Source organism: Stegostoma tigrinum, chromosome 31, assembly GCF_030684315.1.
Source record: "Stegostoma tigrinum isolate sSteTig4 chromosome 31, sSteTig4.hap1, whole genome shotgun sequence".
NCBI lineage: Eukaryota > Metazoa > Chordata > Chondrichthyes > Orectolobiformes > Stegostomatidae > Stegostoma > Stegostoma tigrinum.
In genome coordinates, this window is record NC_081384.1 from 40,186,100 (window position 1) to 40,204,996 (window position 18,897).

The 18,897-nt window shown below is 43.1% G+C and overlaps 1 protein-coding gene across 6 annotated transcripts in view; it reads left to right on the plus strand.

The window, feature by feature from the left end:
* Nucleotides 1-18,897, plus strand: part of strada (STE20 related adaptor alpha) — a 96,624-nt gene that overhangs the window by 64,869 nt on the left and 12,858 nt on the right. For all 6 annotated transcript variants that reach the window (XM_048560984.1, XM_048560989.1, XM_048560987.2 and 3 more), the window contains 2 exons: nucleotides 2,414-2,585; nucleotides 3,458-3,562. In XM_048560984.1, coding sequence (XP_048416941.1) covers nucleotides 2,414-2,585; nucleotides 3,458-3,562 — 277 coding nt within the window. The remainder of the gene's footprint in view (nucleotides 1-2,413; nucleotides 2,586-3,457; nucleotides 3,563-18,897) is intronic.

Sequence of the window (18,897 nt, forward strand, 5' to 3'; positions counted from 1 at the left end):
GTCTCTTGACGGTCTCGGTCTGCTTCTTAGTATCTGCTGTCTGCTTGCACGCTCATAGATGTTTCATTTGCTTTTAACAACTATTCCAATCTCATTATCTACCTGTTTTTCCTAATTTTCCCCATTCTGTTATTCTAAATGACCTGTTTTTCTTTCTTGAAACATTCTGTTTATATGCAGCATATTCCATTTTATTCTCCATTACCTTTATCATTCAAGGACCTCTCTTTTATTCCTCTACCTTTTGCCCTTGTTGGCATTCCTGTATCGAAAGAATTTCCTCCCCTCAGACCATTATCATATTGTAACTTTTCCTGTTAATTTTTTGAATCATTTTGCCCTGGTTAGATTTCAATTTATCCCATTGAAGTTAACTTTGATGTTCTGCTTTACCTTGTTCTTTGCTTTTCTCCAATGCTAATCTAAAGCTTTGGTAATCAATAGTTACTCTTAACCCAGTGCTTACCCACGTACATTTGGCCTAATGCATTTTCCAGCTTCAGATACAGCAATGCTTATTTCGACCGATTTATAAGTGAGACAGAAAAGAAACACGAAATATAGACCAATTCGCCTGATGTCAGTAGTGAGGAAAGTGCTTGAGTCCATTATCTTAAATAGAAGCTGAGCATTTGGAAAACAGTGGCAGGATCAGGCAGTAAGCATAAATTTATAAAAAGAAAGTCATGCTTGACAAATCTACTTGATTTCTTTAAGGATGTAACCAGTAGTGTTCATGAGGGGGAGCCAGTGGATATGCCTTATTTAGACTTTCAGAAGGCACTTGACAAAGTCCCACAGAAGAGATTAATGTGTAAAATTAAAGTGTATGGATACGGGGTAGTGTATTGATAAGCGTATGAATAAATAAGCCCTTTTCTAAATGACAGCCAGTGACTCATGGGTACCATGGGGACCAGTGCAAGGATCCCAGTTATTCACAATTAAATAATGTTGAATGAAGGATCTAAATGTAATATCTCCAAATTCGTATATGAGCTAAAGTTGGGTGGGAGGCTGAACTGTGAGGAGAATGCGTAAATGCTTCAGTATAATTTGGACATGTTGAATGAGTGGAAAAATGCATGACAGATGAAATATAGAGCAGATAAATGTGAGGTTAAACACTTCGGTAGCAAAAACAGGAAGGCAGACCACTATCTGAATAGTGATAGATTGAGAGAGGGGAATGTGCAATGTAACCTGGGTACCCCTTATACATCACTTTCCTTCAGAAAGTATTCAAGTGTAGCTGGCAGGAAAGAAGCAAATGGAATGTTAGCCTTCAAAATAAGTTGGTTCAATACAGGAACAAGGATGTCTTAATGCAGTTATATAGGGCCCTTGTGAGACCACACAACGGATATTGTGCGGTTTTGTTCTCCTTACTTGAGGAGGGCAGTTCTTGCTATAGAGAGAGTGCAGCAAAGGTTTCCAAGATTGATTATTGAGATGGTGGGACTGAAACATGTAATGTTGAAATGTGTCAGATTATATTTGCTGGAGTTCAGAAGAACGAGGGAGAATCTCATAGAAACCTATAAAATTCTAACAAGACTAGACAGAGTGAATGCTGAAAAGATGTTCCCAATGGAAGAGTTCAGAACCAGGGGTCACCATCTAAGGATACTATTTAGGACTGAGCATGGTGAACCTGTGAAATTCGCTACCACAGTGAGCTGTTGAGGCCAAACTATCGTACGGTTTCAAGAAGGGGTTGGATATAAGACTTTGGGCTAAAGGGATCAAAGGATATTGGATAAAATTAGGAATAGGTTATTGAGTTGGATGATCAACCTTGATTATAATGAATGACAGCAAGGTTGATGGAGCGAATGGGTGACTGTTCCTGTTTTCTATGTTGGTCTAAGTTATCCTGAAAGCATCTTAAAATACAGTCCCCTTGCACTAAGCCCCCTCCTCCTGCTACTCCCCCCTCATATCCACGCTCAGCCACACCCTCTGTTATTCTCACATTAAGTTGATTTTTGGGCACATAAAATCTTTTCACGTGCCTGTCTATTTCTATCACTAAATATTTGAAGGTCTATAAACATATTCCCGGTAACATGATCACTCAATTTTTCCTGCCAAGCTCAAGCTAAATGAGTTCTGTCTATGCCCCTCCATTTTCTCTTCTTCATCTTCTCTTTCCAAGATCACGATGATGGAATTGAAGGGTGATATGAGATCAGCCATGACTGGCAAAAGGTGCAGCAGGCTTGAATTGCATTTTCCTGCTCTATGTTCTCTCTTTCCAATGTGTCTGCGCTGCTTCCCACGGATTCTGTGCTACTGCTGTACACTGTGGGTCTTATAAATTGTTCTTTCTTGAAATCGGACACTTCAGTTATTGTTTATTTCACCATGCTGTAAATAGGGTAAAGTAATAAACCAGTTTCCTCCCTTTCAGGAGTGTTCAAGCAAGTCACATTCTAATATCATCAGATGGACAAGTTTATCTATCAGGACTCCGCAGTATTTTCAGTATGATCAGCCATGGGCAACGGCTACGGGTGATCCACGACTTCCCGAAATACAGTGTTAAGATATTACCATGGCTAAGCCCCGAGCTGCTGCAACAGGTAAGTCCATGCATTCTTTAGCCAAGATCATTTTAAACAGACTGACAGTGACGGAATTCTGATACTTTAGCATGGTGATCATTATAATACACGCATCTGACTTAAGAGGTGCAGCTTGCCTTGCTCTCAGAACTTTGCTGTTTATTGACCTGTCTTTCCACCCCATTAAAATGCCTCCCCAAAGTACCTTCTCGAACCAAAAATGGGGATCACATTGCATTCCCCCCTCCATTCTCTTAACAATATTCAGGCGCTCACAAGCAAGTGCTGACTTTTCAGGTACTTTTATCAGGCATGTTCTTCACTCAACAGAAAGTCATACCTATTAGTCAGGCTCATTACCAAGGGCACTACTCCTAGAAAAAATTCCATATTGTGGAATCAGAATTAGAAACATGTTCTGTGCAAAGCTATTTGCCAATGCCTTCCATACCTTTGTTGAACAGGATTGGAGGTATCTTTAAGACTCCTGACCAGATTCCAAGATACATGGCATTTATTACCCTGTTGTTTTAAAGGAGATCCATTGCTATTGGAAATCCATGTCTAATTACAGTCACTGTGCAGCAGCAGAGTCACCATCAAATTGATAAGTACCAGGAGGCTAGGTGTGAGCTCAGAGTGCGGTGATGAGAAGCCCACATTTTTGTTTGGATAAAGTAGCTGCATATATACTGTGTGTTCTTAGTAATCTCAATTTAAGCCTCCGAGTGTAGTCAGCCAGATTCTATGTGGTCCTTGCAGCTGATTGTGAGATACCTAGTCATCAAGCTGTACTTGTGTAACAAATTTTCCTTTGAAAACTTGGTGTTAATGCTGTGTTAGAATATTTACAACTAATGCATCCTGTAACTGTTTGTTCCTTCCTGTAGAATCTGCAGGGTTATGATGCCAAATCTGATATTTACAGTCTGGGAATAACTGCCTGCGAGCTAGCTAATGGACACGTTCCCTTCAAAAATATGCCTGCAACTCAGGTATGAGTGTTACAACTTCTGTTTTATCAGTAATTAGAAGCAGGAGTAGGTTCTTTAGCCTTTTTGAACCTGCTTCTTCATTCAATATGATCATGGCTGATCCTCTGTCTCAATACCATATTATTCTTTTCTTCCCATACCCCTTGATGTCTTTAACATCTAAAAATATATCCAACTCTTGAATATTTTCAGTGACTTGGCCTCCATAGCCTGTGTTAGAAAATTCCACAGGTTCACTAACCCCTGAGAAGAAATGTTCTTCCCTCAGTTCTAAATGACCTATCCAATATCCTGACACTGTCCTCCACTGTTTCTGTCTCCCCAACGAGGGAAGACTTCATCACTGTATCTAGTCTGTCCAGCATTGTTAGAACTTGTGCTTAATTCTACCCTTATCAATATAGACTGTAGCATGAAGTTAGAGATAATGGGAACTGCAGATGCTGGAGAATCCAAGATAACAAAATGTGAGGCTGGATGAACACAGCAGGCATCTCCTACCTACTAACCTCATCCCACCTCCTTGACCTGTCCGTCTTCCCTGGACTGACCTATCCCCTCCCTACCTCCCCACCTATACTCTCTCCACCTATCTTCTTTTCTCTCCATCTTCGGTCCGCGTCCCCCTCTCTTCCTATTTATTCCAGAACCCTCACCCCATCCCCCTCTCTGATGAAGGGTCTAGGCCCGAAACGTCAGCTTTTGTGCTCCTGAGATGCTGCTTGGCCTGCTGTGTTCATCCAGCCTCACATTTTGTTATGTAGCATGATGTTAGTGTGTTTCAGGGTTTTGGTAATGTCATGTTTAACAGATTGAGGACAAAGATAAAGGAGGATTTAATTGACAGCTTGAGAGGTAAGTGTTGGTCACACATTGAATTTCATTCAGTCATAGAATATCACTATCTTCCCTTTTAACTTTATAAAGTAAAACTTGATTGCACAAATCAAGACGTTCTTCTTTGTTGTTAAAGATATTTTTGTATTTGCTCAGGTTAGTTTCTACTTCAAAGGCTGAAAGTTGAAGTAACTGTAATTGTTAAAGATTAAATTCTAAATTATACTTTGTGTGCTGAAAGCCCAGAAGTAAGCTACTAGAAATACTTGTCACTCACACTTGAGTGAATCTAATTGTTGGTGTTACTTTTCACACCATTCTCAATGCCACTAGACATCAAATGTCTAATCTTATCTGATTAAGAAGCCACTGCTATGAGGCCATTATAGATTGGGCAGTTTATTGTAAAAAGGTGACAGGAAGATGGAACTGCTTTATTCAACTTTGTAAGGCAGACTTGTAAGGAGTGGAGGAGAAGTGAGGTAAGAATAATGTTGGGTATAAGTGAAGTGCAAGGAATTTCACAGTCATCATACAGCATGGAAACAGACCCATTCGGTCCAACTAGTCCATGTTGACTGTGTTCCCAAACTAAACTAGTCCCACCTGCCTGCGTTTCGCCCATCACTCACCAAATCTTGCCTATTCGGGTAATTATCCAATATTTTTAAACGTTGTACTGTATCTGCATCCAGCACTTTTTCTCTGACAGTTCGTTCTACGCATGAACCACTTTTTGTTTAAATGTTACCCTTCATGTCTTTTTTTACAACTTCCCCTCTCACCCCCTAGTTTTGATCTCCCCAACTTTAGGCCTTTCACCTTATCTATGCCCCTCATGATTTTATAAACTTTTGTAAAGTCACCCTTCAACCTCCTATGCTCCAGTGGAAAAAGTCCCAGCCTTCCCAGTCTTCGTTTATAACTCAAACCCTTCATTCCCAGCAACATCCTGGTAAACTTACTGAACCCTCTCCAATTTAATAATATCCTTCCTATAGCAGGGTGACCAGAACTGCACACAGTACTCCAGAAGAGGCGTCACCAATGTCCTGTACATCCTCAACGTCCTGTACATCCTCAACATGACATCCCAACTCCTGCACTCAGGTCTGAGCAATGAAGGCAACTCGTGAACTTAATTCTGAAAGAAAGTGACAGAACAGCCCCCTGTCTAATGGCAGGTAATGCAGATGTAATTGTATTGCAAGAGGTGGTTTGAGTGAAAGTAGATTGCAGCCATAGGAACCAACACCAAGAAGGATACTGTTTGCCCCATTGTGTGATAAGAACTTGATTACGCTTTCAATTAAAACAAACTAATAGATGACATTAGAATTTGAGCTGAGAAGACATTCAAGCAGATAGGAAGAAGAAATATTTGCCAAGTCAATAATTTTGAATAAGCAGCTGGATAAATAGAAATGATGGAATTGAGAGCAAGGCACATGATGTGTATAAAAGCAAAAACTGCAGACGCTGGGAATCTGAAACAACCACACAGAATGTTGGAGAAATATAGCAGTTTGAGCACATCTGTGGAGAGAGAAATGGGTAACATTTCAAGTCCAGTATCTGTATAGTTTGTAGGATGCAGAAAACCCTGGATCAGGAAAGGGGTATTTGTGTTGCTGATGCAGACCAATGCTAAGGACAGCTGGCTGCACCCTGTACCATATAAAGGAGAAAAATCTTCTGAAAGACACAGATTGGGACTTAGAAAGTGAAATGGGGAGTGGGAATCAGTAAAAGGATCACTAGGAACCATTTCATGAAAATCATCGGGTCTGCATTTTTTTTGACCACTTGCATTGCCTGACATCTATGACAAGTATAGAGGCACTTGGGGACTAACTTTATTCACTAATTTGCCATGATGTGGAAAAAAGGCTGATCCATAAGAATGGACCTTGGTTAGGAGTACTGTTGATCAAAAAAATCATAAGATTGTATGAGCGATTGATTTAAACCTATTTGGGGCAGGCACACAGTACTAAAAGCATTTTCAAATCAATGATTATGGGCCAACTGGAAGCTGAGATACAGGAGTGACCTAAGGGACATGTGTAGTGACATGCATCAGAAAGGTTTAGAGTACTGAGGATGGCAGGTGGAGCTAGACAACAAGTAAATACATAGATCAGTGGCAACATAAGATTAATCCAGTGGGAAAGAAAATGAACATGTGGCTGAACTTTTGAGATGGAGACTCAGCTGAGTTTAAGCATTGGGCACCAGAAAGAGGGATGATTCAGCCTTGGAAATAGTACACTTCTTTTAGGGTTGTGATTTAGGGTAGATATGTGTTCTGAGCCCTCTGAAATTCAGATCTCTGCATAGTGATTTGAATTCAGGGATTACAGCAGATGAAATTTGGGATAGTAGAGTGCAAAGCCTTAGATGGTGGAATAAAGTTGGAGCTGTAATAAAAGTAACCAAAATAGCTAAAGGAAAAGCTGAAAAATTTGTAACTGGTGAGAGGATTGATAAGGTGATGGTTCCACTTTCAACATGGAATTCTAAAACCAGAGAGTCTATCACTGACAATCCTGCGACATTTGCCATCAAAACAGAACTGATCTACAAGTATTCACCAAGTCTGAGTCCAAGGTAGTGGAGCAGTTTGATAAAATCAAGGAGGATAATGGTGAGGCAGACAACTGATAAAAATTCCAATGCAAAAGTACTTCTAATTCTTCAACGAACATAATGAAATATTCCTGGTGGTTTACAGTAGAATTCATAAATGCAAAAAAGGAAGATGAGGCAAAGTTAGTGGTTAGAAAACAACAGAATTTAAATATTGTAAAACAACTCTGCTGCTAGGTTCAGAGATAATGGGAACTGCAGATGCTGGAGATTCCAAGATAATAAAATGTGAGGCTGGATGAACACAGCAGGCCAAGCAGCATCTCAGGAGCACAAAAGCTGACGTTTCGGGCCTAGACCCTTCATCAGAGAGGGGGATGGGGGGAGGGAACTGGAATAAATAGGGAGAGAGGGGGAGGCGGATCGAAGATGGAGAGTAAAGAAGATAGGTGGAGAGAGTGTAGGTGGGGAGGTAGGGAGGGGATAGGTCAGTCCAGGGAAGACGGACAGGTCAAGGAGGTGGGATGAGGTTAGTAGGTAGCTGGGGGTGCGGCTTGGGGTGGGAGGAAGGGATGGGTGAGAGGAAGAACCGGTTAGGGAGGCAGAGACAAAACCAGTCCAACCTGTCTCTGCCTCCCTAACCGGTTCTTCCTCTCACCCATCCCTTCCTCCCACCCCAAGCCGCACCCCCAGCTACCTACTAACCTCATCCCACCTCCTTGACCTGTCCGTCTTCCCTGGACTGACCTATCCCCTCCCTACCTCCCCACCTACACTCTCTCCACCTATCTTCTTTACTCTCCATCTTCGGTCCGCCTCCCCCTCTCTCCCTATTTATTCCAGTTCCCTCCCCCCATCCCCGTCTCTGATGAAGGGTCTAGGCCCGAAACGTCAGCTTTTGTGCTCCTGAGATGCTGCTTGGCCTGCTGTGTTCATCCAGCCTCACATTTTATTATCTGCTGCTAGGTTGCAGGGAGTCAGGCAATTCACGACTGGCAGAAGATATCATTTTCAGCTTAGCTTTCATTTGTTCCTAATGCTTTTAAATTAAAAATGGGTTGAGGAGTTTGAAATTGATAATATCAGCAAGTGTTCCATTGCTAAAATGAATTAAAATAAGTGGAGTAGCACAGATCCCAGTTCTTGACTGCTACTTGGAAATAATGCTGTGTGTTCGTGTTAGAATGCAAGCTCACCTTTTTAAGTGTTCCCTACTTGCAATCATCTTGATCTGCCACAAATTTGAGAGCTGCACATAGTGTAACCATGAACAGTAAATCTATTCCCAATCAACAGAGAAAAATTTTAGCCATGTCTATATGGATTGAAAATGGTCCAAAGCAAATATCAGTCAATGACCTCACTTGACCAATCTTGGAATTCTTTGAAGAAACAGTAACTGTCAGATAAAATGTAGTAAATAGGAATTTAACAAAAAGGTATCAAATAAGAGATGGGAAAGATTAAAATCAAACAGCCTTCAATGGAACGTGGGCGTATGGAGAGATGCTTTTGTGAAAGAAAGCAAAATTTAAGAACTAAAGGAAGTCTGTTAGACAACAGAGATATGATAAGTGTTCTGTGGAATCCCAAGCTGTGATAAATGATTGGACTTGAGAATTGAGGAATCTTGACCTACAATTCCAATTTTGTGTTGGGCCAAATTTAAAAGGAGAATGTACATCTAAAAGAGCACATAGGTAGGATGATATGATGGGAAAATCTGAAGTACGAACGGGGGGGTGGGGGCTGGAGAAATTGCAAAAATTTCAAGTGGAGAAATCTGGATTGTTAAGAGTGATAACAAAACTAGGCAACATTTTAAAATGAAAGCAATGAAATGAAAGTTAAGGGCAGCACAGTGGCTTGGTGATTAGTGCTGCTGTGTCAGCGCCAGGGATCTGGGTTCGATTCCATCCTCGAGCGACTGTCTGTGCGGCGTTTGCACATTCTCCCCTTGTCTCTGAGGGTTTCCTCCAGGTGCTCCGGTTTCCACCCGCAGTCCAAAGATGTACCGGCTGGGTGGATTGGCCATACTAAATTGTCCATAGTGTTCAGTGATGTGTAGATGAGGTGGCTTATGGGGGGGATGGGTCTGGGTGGGATGCTTTATAAGAGACTTTATAAAGCTCTAATTAGGCCCCATTTAGAATACTGTGTCCAATTTTGGGCCCCACACCTCAGGAAGGACATAGTGGCACTGGAGCATGTCCAGCAGAGAGTCACTCAGATGAGCCCTGGAATAGTAGGCCTATCATACGATGAACAGCTGAGGATCCTGGGATTGTATTCATTAGCGTTTAGAAGGTTGAGGGGAGACCTAATAGAAACTTACAAGATGTGTGGGTTAGTAAGGGTGCACGCTGGGAAGTTGTTTCCGTTAGGCGGGGAGATTAGGACCCGTGGGCACAGCCTTAGAATTAGAGAGGGTCAATTTAGAACGGAAATGAGGAGACATTTCTTCAGCCAGAGTGTGGCGGACCTGTGGAATTCATTGCCATGGAGCGCGGTGGAGGCCGGGACGTCAAATGTCTTCAAGGCAGAGATTGATAATTTCTTGATCCCACAAGGAATTAAGGGCTTTGGGGACAGTGCAGTTAAGTGGAGTTGAAATGCACATCAGCCATGATTAAATGGTGGAGAGGACTCAATGGGCCAAATGGCCTTACTTCTGCTCCTATGTCTTATGGTATTATGGACTTGCTGGGCCGAAGCGCCTGTTTCCACACTGTAGATGTTCAGCTGGTAAGGAAAAGCAACCAGCAGAGCAAACGGTGTGAGCCTTGCTAAGTAAAATCATCATGGAAGCTTTGATCTTCCACGGGAGAGCTGAAAATAGAACTATTGCTTTGAAAGTAGAGATAATTGAAGACTCGAGCATAAGATGACAAAAGAAGAGATTAGTAAAAATGAAGGGAAGAATTAACAGTCTTTAGCACAGGATCCCAAGTTTCTGTAGCCAGTGTATTGAGCTGCAGCCACCTTATGTGGACTATGTGGTGATGTTCATTAGGTCATAACAGCAAAAGAACTAACAAAAATTTATATAACCGTTTCATGTAATTTCACAGGAAATTTTGAAAAGTCATGGAAATTCTAAAGAGAGGGATGAGACTTTTCTGGCTTCAGACAGAATCATAACTTTTTCCAATGTCCATTTAACTCTTCCAGTTATCTTTTGCTTTGCTTCACATGTCCAGAATTTAGTACAAGTTTTTGTTCTCCTACCTGATCCTGTTCATTTCTCCTGCTAACTGGCTGTAATGCCAGAACTGCTTCAGCCATTGGCTGAACGTTGCACAAGTTGCACAACAGATTCCCAGTCCCTTCTTTGGCAATATCTTCAGATTATCAGCAGTGCATTGATGACAGTTCCATATTTTGATTGTCGTGAAGGCAGAGGGCTTGGTTGTTTTCTTAAGCTAAGCACAGTAAACAAGGTAGGGCAGAGAAAGAATAGCCACCTACTGGAAGTGACAGTGCAAAATGTGGTATTGCACGTTCATTGTCCAGATCTTCTCTGATCTCCTGTGCAAGAACCACTGTAAATATCTTTTTAAACATGGATAAATCATGCATTTTTAATGAAATAAAATTCCAGGTAACCTGAGTATGATGCCAAGTAGCATAAAGAGATATTACATCAGATGGCCAAGAGAATTATTAAAGGAGTTTCTGCAAGTCATCTTAAAGGTGGAAAGTGGTTTGCGGCTGGAAGCCCAGAACATGGGGGCTGGGCAGCTGAAGGTATCTCTCGCAGTTTTGGAGAGATTATAATTGGGAATCAACATGAGACCAATATTAAAGGAATAGAATGGTCTTAGTGTCATCATGAATTTGAGATCAAAAATGTATCTCCAGATTAAATGTGACACTAAACTTGTGAAAGTACTGCTTTAATTTCCATGTTACATAGAACAGTACAGGCACTTCGGCCCATGATGTTGTGCCGACCTATTGTCCTACTAAGATCAATTTACCCTGCATACCCTACACTTTACTATCCTCCATATGCCTGTCCAAGAGTCGCTTAAAAGTCTCTAAATTAACTGACTCCACTACCACTGCCCCAGCACATTCCACACGCCCACCACTCTCTGTGTGAAGAACCTACCTCTGACATCCTCCCTATACCTTCCTCCAATCACCTTAAAATTATGCCTTCAGTGAGGAGTAATGTCATTACCAGGACTACAGATGTTTGATTAGGAGCTTAAGTGTCGGTCTTCCCAGTATTTAATTTGAGGAAAGTTCGGCTTGTCCAGTGCTGGATTTTGGTTAAATAGTCCGATAATTTTGCACCTGTGGGACAGTCCAGACAGGTGGTGCTGAGGTAGAGTGACTGTCATCAGCGTATACTTGAAAATTGAAATTATGCCTTCAGATAATGTGGCCAAGGTGCAGCATGTCGAAGAAAAATAGAAAGGAATCAAGGATTGATCCTTGGGGTGCATCAAAGGTAATGAAAGCAGAGAAACCTTTTTGCAAGTGATTCTGTGGCTACAGTTAGATAAGAATGAAGCCAAGTTAGACCAGTCATCCCCAGGCGGATGACAATGAAGAGAGGGATTGGCGGGCGATGGTATAGGTGACCAGTTTGTTAAAGTCCTTTTTTTTCATAGAATCCCTACAGTGTGGAAATGGGCTATTTGGCCCATTGAGTCCATGCTGACATCCTGAAGACCATCCCACTCAAACCTAGCACCCCCCCCCCCCCCCCCCCCCCCCAACCACCTCAACTCCACATTTCCCATGGCTAATCCACCTAGCTTGCATATCCATGTACACTATGAGCAATTTAGAATGGCCAATCCACCTAATCCACACATCTTTGGCCTTATGGAGGTCAAACTGGAGTACCTGGAGGCATCTCACGCAGACATTGGGAGAATATGCAGACTCCACACAGTCAGTTGCTGTCTCACAGGGACCCAGATTTGGTCCCTGTGAGACAGCAGTGCTAACCACTTAGCCACCATGCTGTCTCAGCCAACCAGAGACCAGGCCTTCTAGACCTGGTATTTTGTAACGATGGAAGACTATTTAATGATCTCAGAAGGTGCCTGTAAGTGGCAGCGATCATAATATGATTTGAGTTCTACGTTCAGCTTGAGAAAAAGAGGAGTGGGTCCAAGAATATTTGTTGAAACTTTTAGATAAGAGCAGTAGCAAGGGCGTGAAACCAGAACTGGCTGATGTGAATTGGCAGATTAGGTTAAACAGTGGATTAATACAGATGCAGTAGCAGAGATTTAAGAGGCTATTTCAGATTACACAAAATAGATATATTCCAAAGAGTATCGTAAATCAAAAGGGATGGACCCTCTGTCCATGGTTAACGGAGACAGTTGAAGATAGTATCAAACTTAAAAGGAGAGCATATAATTGTGCGAAGGCATTTGGCAGATCAGAAGAATGAATGAGAAAGAGAAACAAGGAACCACCAGAAACTGCAAACCAGACATGTTCCTGGCAAATCTCCTCTGCACCCTCTCCAGTGCTGTCACATCCTTCCTGTACAGTGGATTCCAAATCTGCACACAATTCTTTGGCTATGGCCTAATCAACATTTTGTACAGTTTCTGCATAACTTCCCTGCTCCTTATTCCTGGCCTATTAAAGGCAAGTGTAATATAATCCTCAACTACTTTATCTGCCTGTCCGGCCACCTTAAATGACACACACGGAGGTCCCCCTTATTTTTAAAAAAAAGTCTAAAGAACTCTGGATGCTGTAAATGAGAAACTCTGAACTGACAAAGGGTCTCTCAACCTGAAACATTAACTCTGATTTCTCTCCATAGATGCTGCCAGATCTGCTGAGCTTTTCTGGCAACTTCTATTTTTGTCCCTCTTATCTATGGTGCTTCCCAGGGTCCTTGCATACGTCATACGACCCTTAGATAACACGAACAGAATTAGGCCATTCTGCCCTTAGAGCCTGATCCCCAATTGGATTACGGATGATGTGTTTCTCAACCCCATTCTCCTCCCTTCTCCTTGTAACCCTTGATCTCCTTACTAATCAAGAACCCATCTATCCCTGTCTTAAATGCACTCAATGACTTAGAACATAGACTTGCGGCAATGAGTTCCATAGATTAGCCACCCTCTGGCTGAAGAAATTCCTACTCATCTCACTTCTAAAGGGTTGCCCTCACTCTGAGGATATGCCCTCAGGTCCTAGCCTCTCCAGCTACTGGAAACATTCTCTACGTCCAGTCTAACCACACCTCTCCGTATTCTGTAAGTGTCAATCAGATCCCCCTTTGTTCTTCTGAAGTCTAATGAGTACAGATCTAGAGTCCCCAAATGCTCCTCATATGGCAAGCCCTTCATCCCCAGGATCATTCTTGTAAACCTGCTCTGCGACTGGAGGCAGAGCCTAGCGGGGAAGACTGAGCAACAATGGCAGGAGTTTCTGGGTGTAATTGAGGGCACAGTACAGAGGTTCATCCCAAAGAAAAGATAGATTATCCGGGTTGGGATTAGACAGCCGTGGCTGACAAAGGAAGTCAGGAAATATATCAGAGAAAAAGAGACAGCCTATAAAGTGGCCAAGAACACTGGGAAATCAGAAGATTGGGAAGGCTACAAAAACAAATAGAGGATAACAAAGAGAGCAATAAGGAAGGAGAGGATCAAATATGAAGGTAGGCTAGCTAGTAATATTAGAAATGATAGTAAAAGTGTCTTTCAATACATAAGAAACAAACGAGAGGCAAAAGTAGATGTTGGGCCCCTCCAAATTGATGCTGGAAGGCTAGTGATGGGAGATAAGGAAATAGCTGAAGAACTTAATAAGTACTTTTACGTCTGTCTTCACAGTGGAAGACATGAGTAGTATGCCGACAATTAGGGAGAGTCAGGGGGCAGAGTTGAGTATGGTAGGCATTACAAAAGAGAAAGTGCTTGAAAAGCTAAAAGATCTAAAAATTGATAAATCTCCTGGCCCCAATGGGCTACATCCTAGAGTTCTGAGGGAGTTGACTGAGGAAATAGCAGAGGCTTTGGTTGTGATCTTTCAAAAGTCACTGGAGTCAGGGAAAGTCCCAGATGATTGGAAAATTGCTGCTGTATCCCCCTTGTTTAAGAAAGGATCAAGGCAAAAGATGGAAAATTACAGGCCAATTAGCCTAACCTCGGTAGTTGGTAAAATTCTAGAATCCATTGTCAAGGATGAGATATCTAAATTCCTGGAAGTGCAGGGTCAGATTAGAACAAATCAGCATGGATTTAGTAAGGGGAGGTTGTGCCTGACAAACCTGTTAGAATTCTTTGAAGAGGTAACAAGTATGTTAGACCAGAGAAACCCAGTAAATGTTATCTATCTAGACTTCCAAAAGGCCTTTGATGCGGTGCCTCACGGGAGGCTGCTGAGCAAGGTAAGGGCCCATGGTGTTCGAGGTGAGCTATTGGCTTAGATTGAGGATTGGTTGTCTGGCAGAAGGCAGAGAGTTGGGATAAAAGGCTCTTTTTCGGAATGGCAATCAGTGACGAGTGGTGTCCCGCAGGGTTCAGTGTTGGCGCTGCAGCTATTCACCTTGTATATTAATGATCTGGATGAAGGGACTGGGGGCATTCTGGCAAAGTTTGCCAATGATACAAAGATAGGTGGACAGGCAGGTAGTACTGAGGAGGTGGAGAAGCTGCAGAAAGATTTAGACAGTTCAGGAGAGTGGTCCAGGAAATGGCTGATGAAATTCAATGTGAGTAAATGTGAGGTTTTGCACTTGGAAAAAAGAATACAGGCATGGACTATTTTCTAAATGGTGAGAAAATTCATAAAGCAGAAGTACAAAGGGATCTGAGAGTGTTGGTCCAGGATTCTCTAAAGGTTAACTTGCAGGTCGAGTCCGTGATTAAGAAAGCGAATGTAATGTTGTCGTTTATCTCAAGAGGGTTGGAATATAAATGCAGTGATGTGCATCTGAGGCTTTATAAAGCTCTAGTTAGGCCCCATTTAGAATACTGTGTCCAATTTTGGGCCGCACACCTCAGGAAGGAGATACTAGTCCTGGAGCGTGTCCAGCGGAGATTCACTTGGATGATCCCTGGAATGGTAGGTTTAATGTATGACTGGCTAAGGATCCTGGGATTGTACTCATTAGAGTTTAGAAGGTTGAGGGGAGATCTAATAGAAACTTACAAGATAATGTATGGCTTAGAAGGGGTGGACGCTAGGAAGTTGTTTCCGTAAGGCGGGGAGACTAGGACCCGTGGGCACGGCCTTAAAATTAGAGGGGGTAAATTTAAAACTGAAATGAGATGACATTTCTTCATCCAGAGTGTGGTGGGCTTATGGAATTCATTGCCACGGATTGCAGTGGAGGCAGAGATCGACAAATTCTTGATCTCACAAGGAATCAAGGGCTACGGGGAGTGTGCAGGGAAGTGGAATTGAAATGCCCATCAGCCATGATTTAAATAGCGGAGTGGACTTGATGGGCCAAATGGCCTTACTTCCACTCCTATGTCTTATGGTCTTATGGATCCCCTCCAGAGCAGGCACATCCTTCTTTACATACAGGGCCCAAAGTTGTTCATGATATTCCTGTGGTCTAACCAATGCCTTGTCCAGCCTCAGCAGTACATTTCTGCTGTTGTATTCTAGCGCTCTCGAATTAATGCAGTCATTGGATTTGCCCTCTTAACTGCCAACTGAGCCTGCATGCTAACCTTAGGAATCCTAGTTCAGGATTCTCCTAAGTTTCTTTCTACTTCAGATTTCCAAAGCCTTTCCCTGATTACAAAATAATCTACGCCTCCATTCTTCCAATAAAAAATGCATAACCTCACACTTTCCCGCATTGTATTCCATCTGCCAGTCCTTCGTCCACTCTTAAAACTTGCCCAGCCTCACCACTTCCTCAACACTACTTGCCCCTCAACCTATTTTTGTGTCTATTGCAAACTTACCAACTGTGTTTTCGGTTCCTTTGCCCTCCACACGTGGAGAATGTGTTTCTAGTAGCTGGAGAGGCTAGGACCTGAGGGCACATTCTCGGATTGTTAATGTATAACATGAATAGTTCTCCCAACACTGACCCCTGTGGAACTCCATTAGTCACTGGCTGCCATCCTGAAAAAAATCCCTTTGTTCCTAACCTGCGTTCTGCCAGTCAGCCAATACTCTATATTTGCTGGATGTGAGTTTGCTTGCTGAGCTAGAAGGTTAGTTTTCAGACGTTTCGTCACGATTCTAGGTAACATCATCAGTGAGCATGCCAATCGGAACTCCATCAACAAACACATTGGCTCCAAATCAATTTACCATCCTCTGAGAAAAAGAACAGGAAATGACATCACCAACGCAGGAAATGACATCACCAACCCAAGGAAACCAAAACAGATAAATAGAAAGCAGGACATAACACCAGCACTTCATCGGAGGCTCACTGATGTTACCTAGAATCGTGACGAAACGTCTGAAAACTAACCTTCCAGCTCAGCAAGCAAACTCACATCCAGAAACTCAACCTGAGCTACAAATCTTCTCAAAACTCGCTAACTCTATATTTGCCGCTATCTTCTCCCCCCACCCCGCCCCCAAACCATTGTCAAAGGCCTTCTGGGAATCCAAATAAATCCCAACCACTGGCTCTCTTTTGTCAAATTTGCTCATTAGCTCCTCAAAGAAACCTAACAGATTTTTCAGGCATGACTCCGCCCTTGATAAAGCCATACTGATTCCACCTCACTTTACCATGCACTTCCAAGTACTCCACCGTCTCATCCTTACTGTAAAGGTCTGTAAAATCTACCAACGATCAAAATCGGACTAACCAGCCTACCCTATCTTCTGCCTCCCTCCCTTCTTAAACGGGGATACAATACCATCTTATAGTCCTCTGGCACCCTCCTTGACTCCAGTAATTCCTGAAAGATCACCATCAAGGCCTCTATGATCTCCTCAGCTGTCTCCTTCAAAATTCATAAGTTCTGGTATGCAGCTGATGTCTTCTACTGTGAAAACTGATGCAAGTTACCTGTTCAGTTTCTCCACCATTTCTTTGTTCCTCATTACTACTAATTCCACATTTTCCAGTGATCCAACATCCACTTTTGTCCCTCTTACTTTTTCAATATCTGAAAAAAAATCTTTTTTCTTTTGTATTACTAACTAGCTTAGTCACATTCCCCCCCCCCCCCCCCCCAACTTTTTTTTTGTTACGTTATCCTCCCAATAGTATATTTCTTCATCCTTGGGATGGATTTCTGCTGTGCCTCGAGAGCTACCCCCAGAAACTGCTGCCATTGCTGTTCCACCAATTTCCCTATTAGGCTTCCCTTCCAATTAACTCTGGCCAGCTCCTCCCTCTTGTACCAGTGATACCTCCCCATATACTCTCCTCTCCACCTATCTTCTTTTCTCCATCTTCGGTTCGCCTCCCCCTCTCTCCCTATTTATTCCAGAACCCTCACCCCAACACCCTCTCTGATGAAGGGTCTAGCCCAAAACGTCAGCTTTTGTGCTCCTGAGATGCTGCTGGGCCTGCTGTGCTCATCCAGCCTCTCATTTTATTATCCTCCCTCTTGTAGTTACCTTTACTTCATTGTTACAACACTGTATCTGATTGCAGCTTCTCCCCCCCGCCACCGAAACTGCACGGTGAATTCTGCAGTATTCTAGCAACTGGCACCTAGGGGTTCCTTCACCTTAAGCTCCCGATTCACATATGCCTCACTACACATCACTGACAGTAGGCAGTAGCCTAGTAGTATCAGAGATAATGGGAACTGCAGATGCTGGAGAATTCCAAGATAATAAAATGTGAGGCTGGATGAACACAGCAGGCCAAGCAGCATCTCAGGAGCACAAAAGCTGACGTCAGCTTTTGTGCTCCTGAGATGCTGCTTGGCCTGCTGTGTTCATCCAGCCTCACATTTTATTAGCCTATTAGTATTATCAGGGGGCTCTTAATCCAGAGACCAAGATGACATTCTGGGTTCAAATCATGCCATGGCAGATGGTGGAATTTGAATTCAATAAACTATCTGGAATTAAGAAGGGTAGGTAACTTAAGGTTGGGGCGGAAGGCATAAGTGACGTGGATATGAACTGTTCAAGCTCCTCATGGGCGCACGAGGTGGTGCCAATACAGTCATCAATGGAATGGAGGAAGAGGTGGGGTTTAGGGCCAGTGTAGCTACGGAAGAGGGATTGTTCCACATAACCTACAAAGACACAGACATAGATTGGGCCCATGCAGGAAACCATGGCCACCCCCCTCCTTCCTCCGTTACATTGATGACTATCGGCACCATCTCGTACGCCTATGAGGAGCTCAAACAGTTCACCCACTTCACCAACACCTTCCACCCCTACCTTAAGTTCACCTGGACCATCTCTAATACTTCCCTGTCCTTCCTGGACCTCTGTTTCCATGTCTGGCAACCAGTTAGAATCCGGTATCAACTTCAAGCCCACTGACTCCCATAGCTACCTAGAATACACCACCTCCCAACCAGCTTCCGGCAAATCTGCCACCCCCTATTCCCAATTCCTTTGCCTCCGCCGCATGTGCTCCCAGGATGAGGCATTCCACTCCTGCACATCTCTGATGTCTACGTTTTTCAAGGACCGCAACTCCTCCTCTTCCTCCCACCCCCAGGGGTTGAGAACACCCTCGACCGTGTTTCCCGCATTTCCCACAACTCATTCCTCACACCCCCTCCCCACAATTACAACCAAAATAGAATCCCCTCGTCCTTACGTACCACCTCACCAACCTCCGGATCCAATGCATCATCCTCTAACACTTCCGCCATCTCCAATCCAACCCCACCACCGAAAACATTTTTTCCTCCCCACCATTATCTGCTTTCCGGAGGGACCACTCTCTCCATGACTCCCTTGTCCGCCCCACACTCCAGCCCCACCACACCCAGCACATTTCCCTGCAGTCG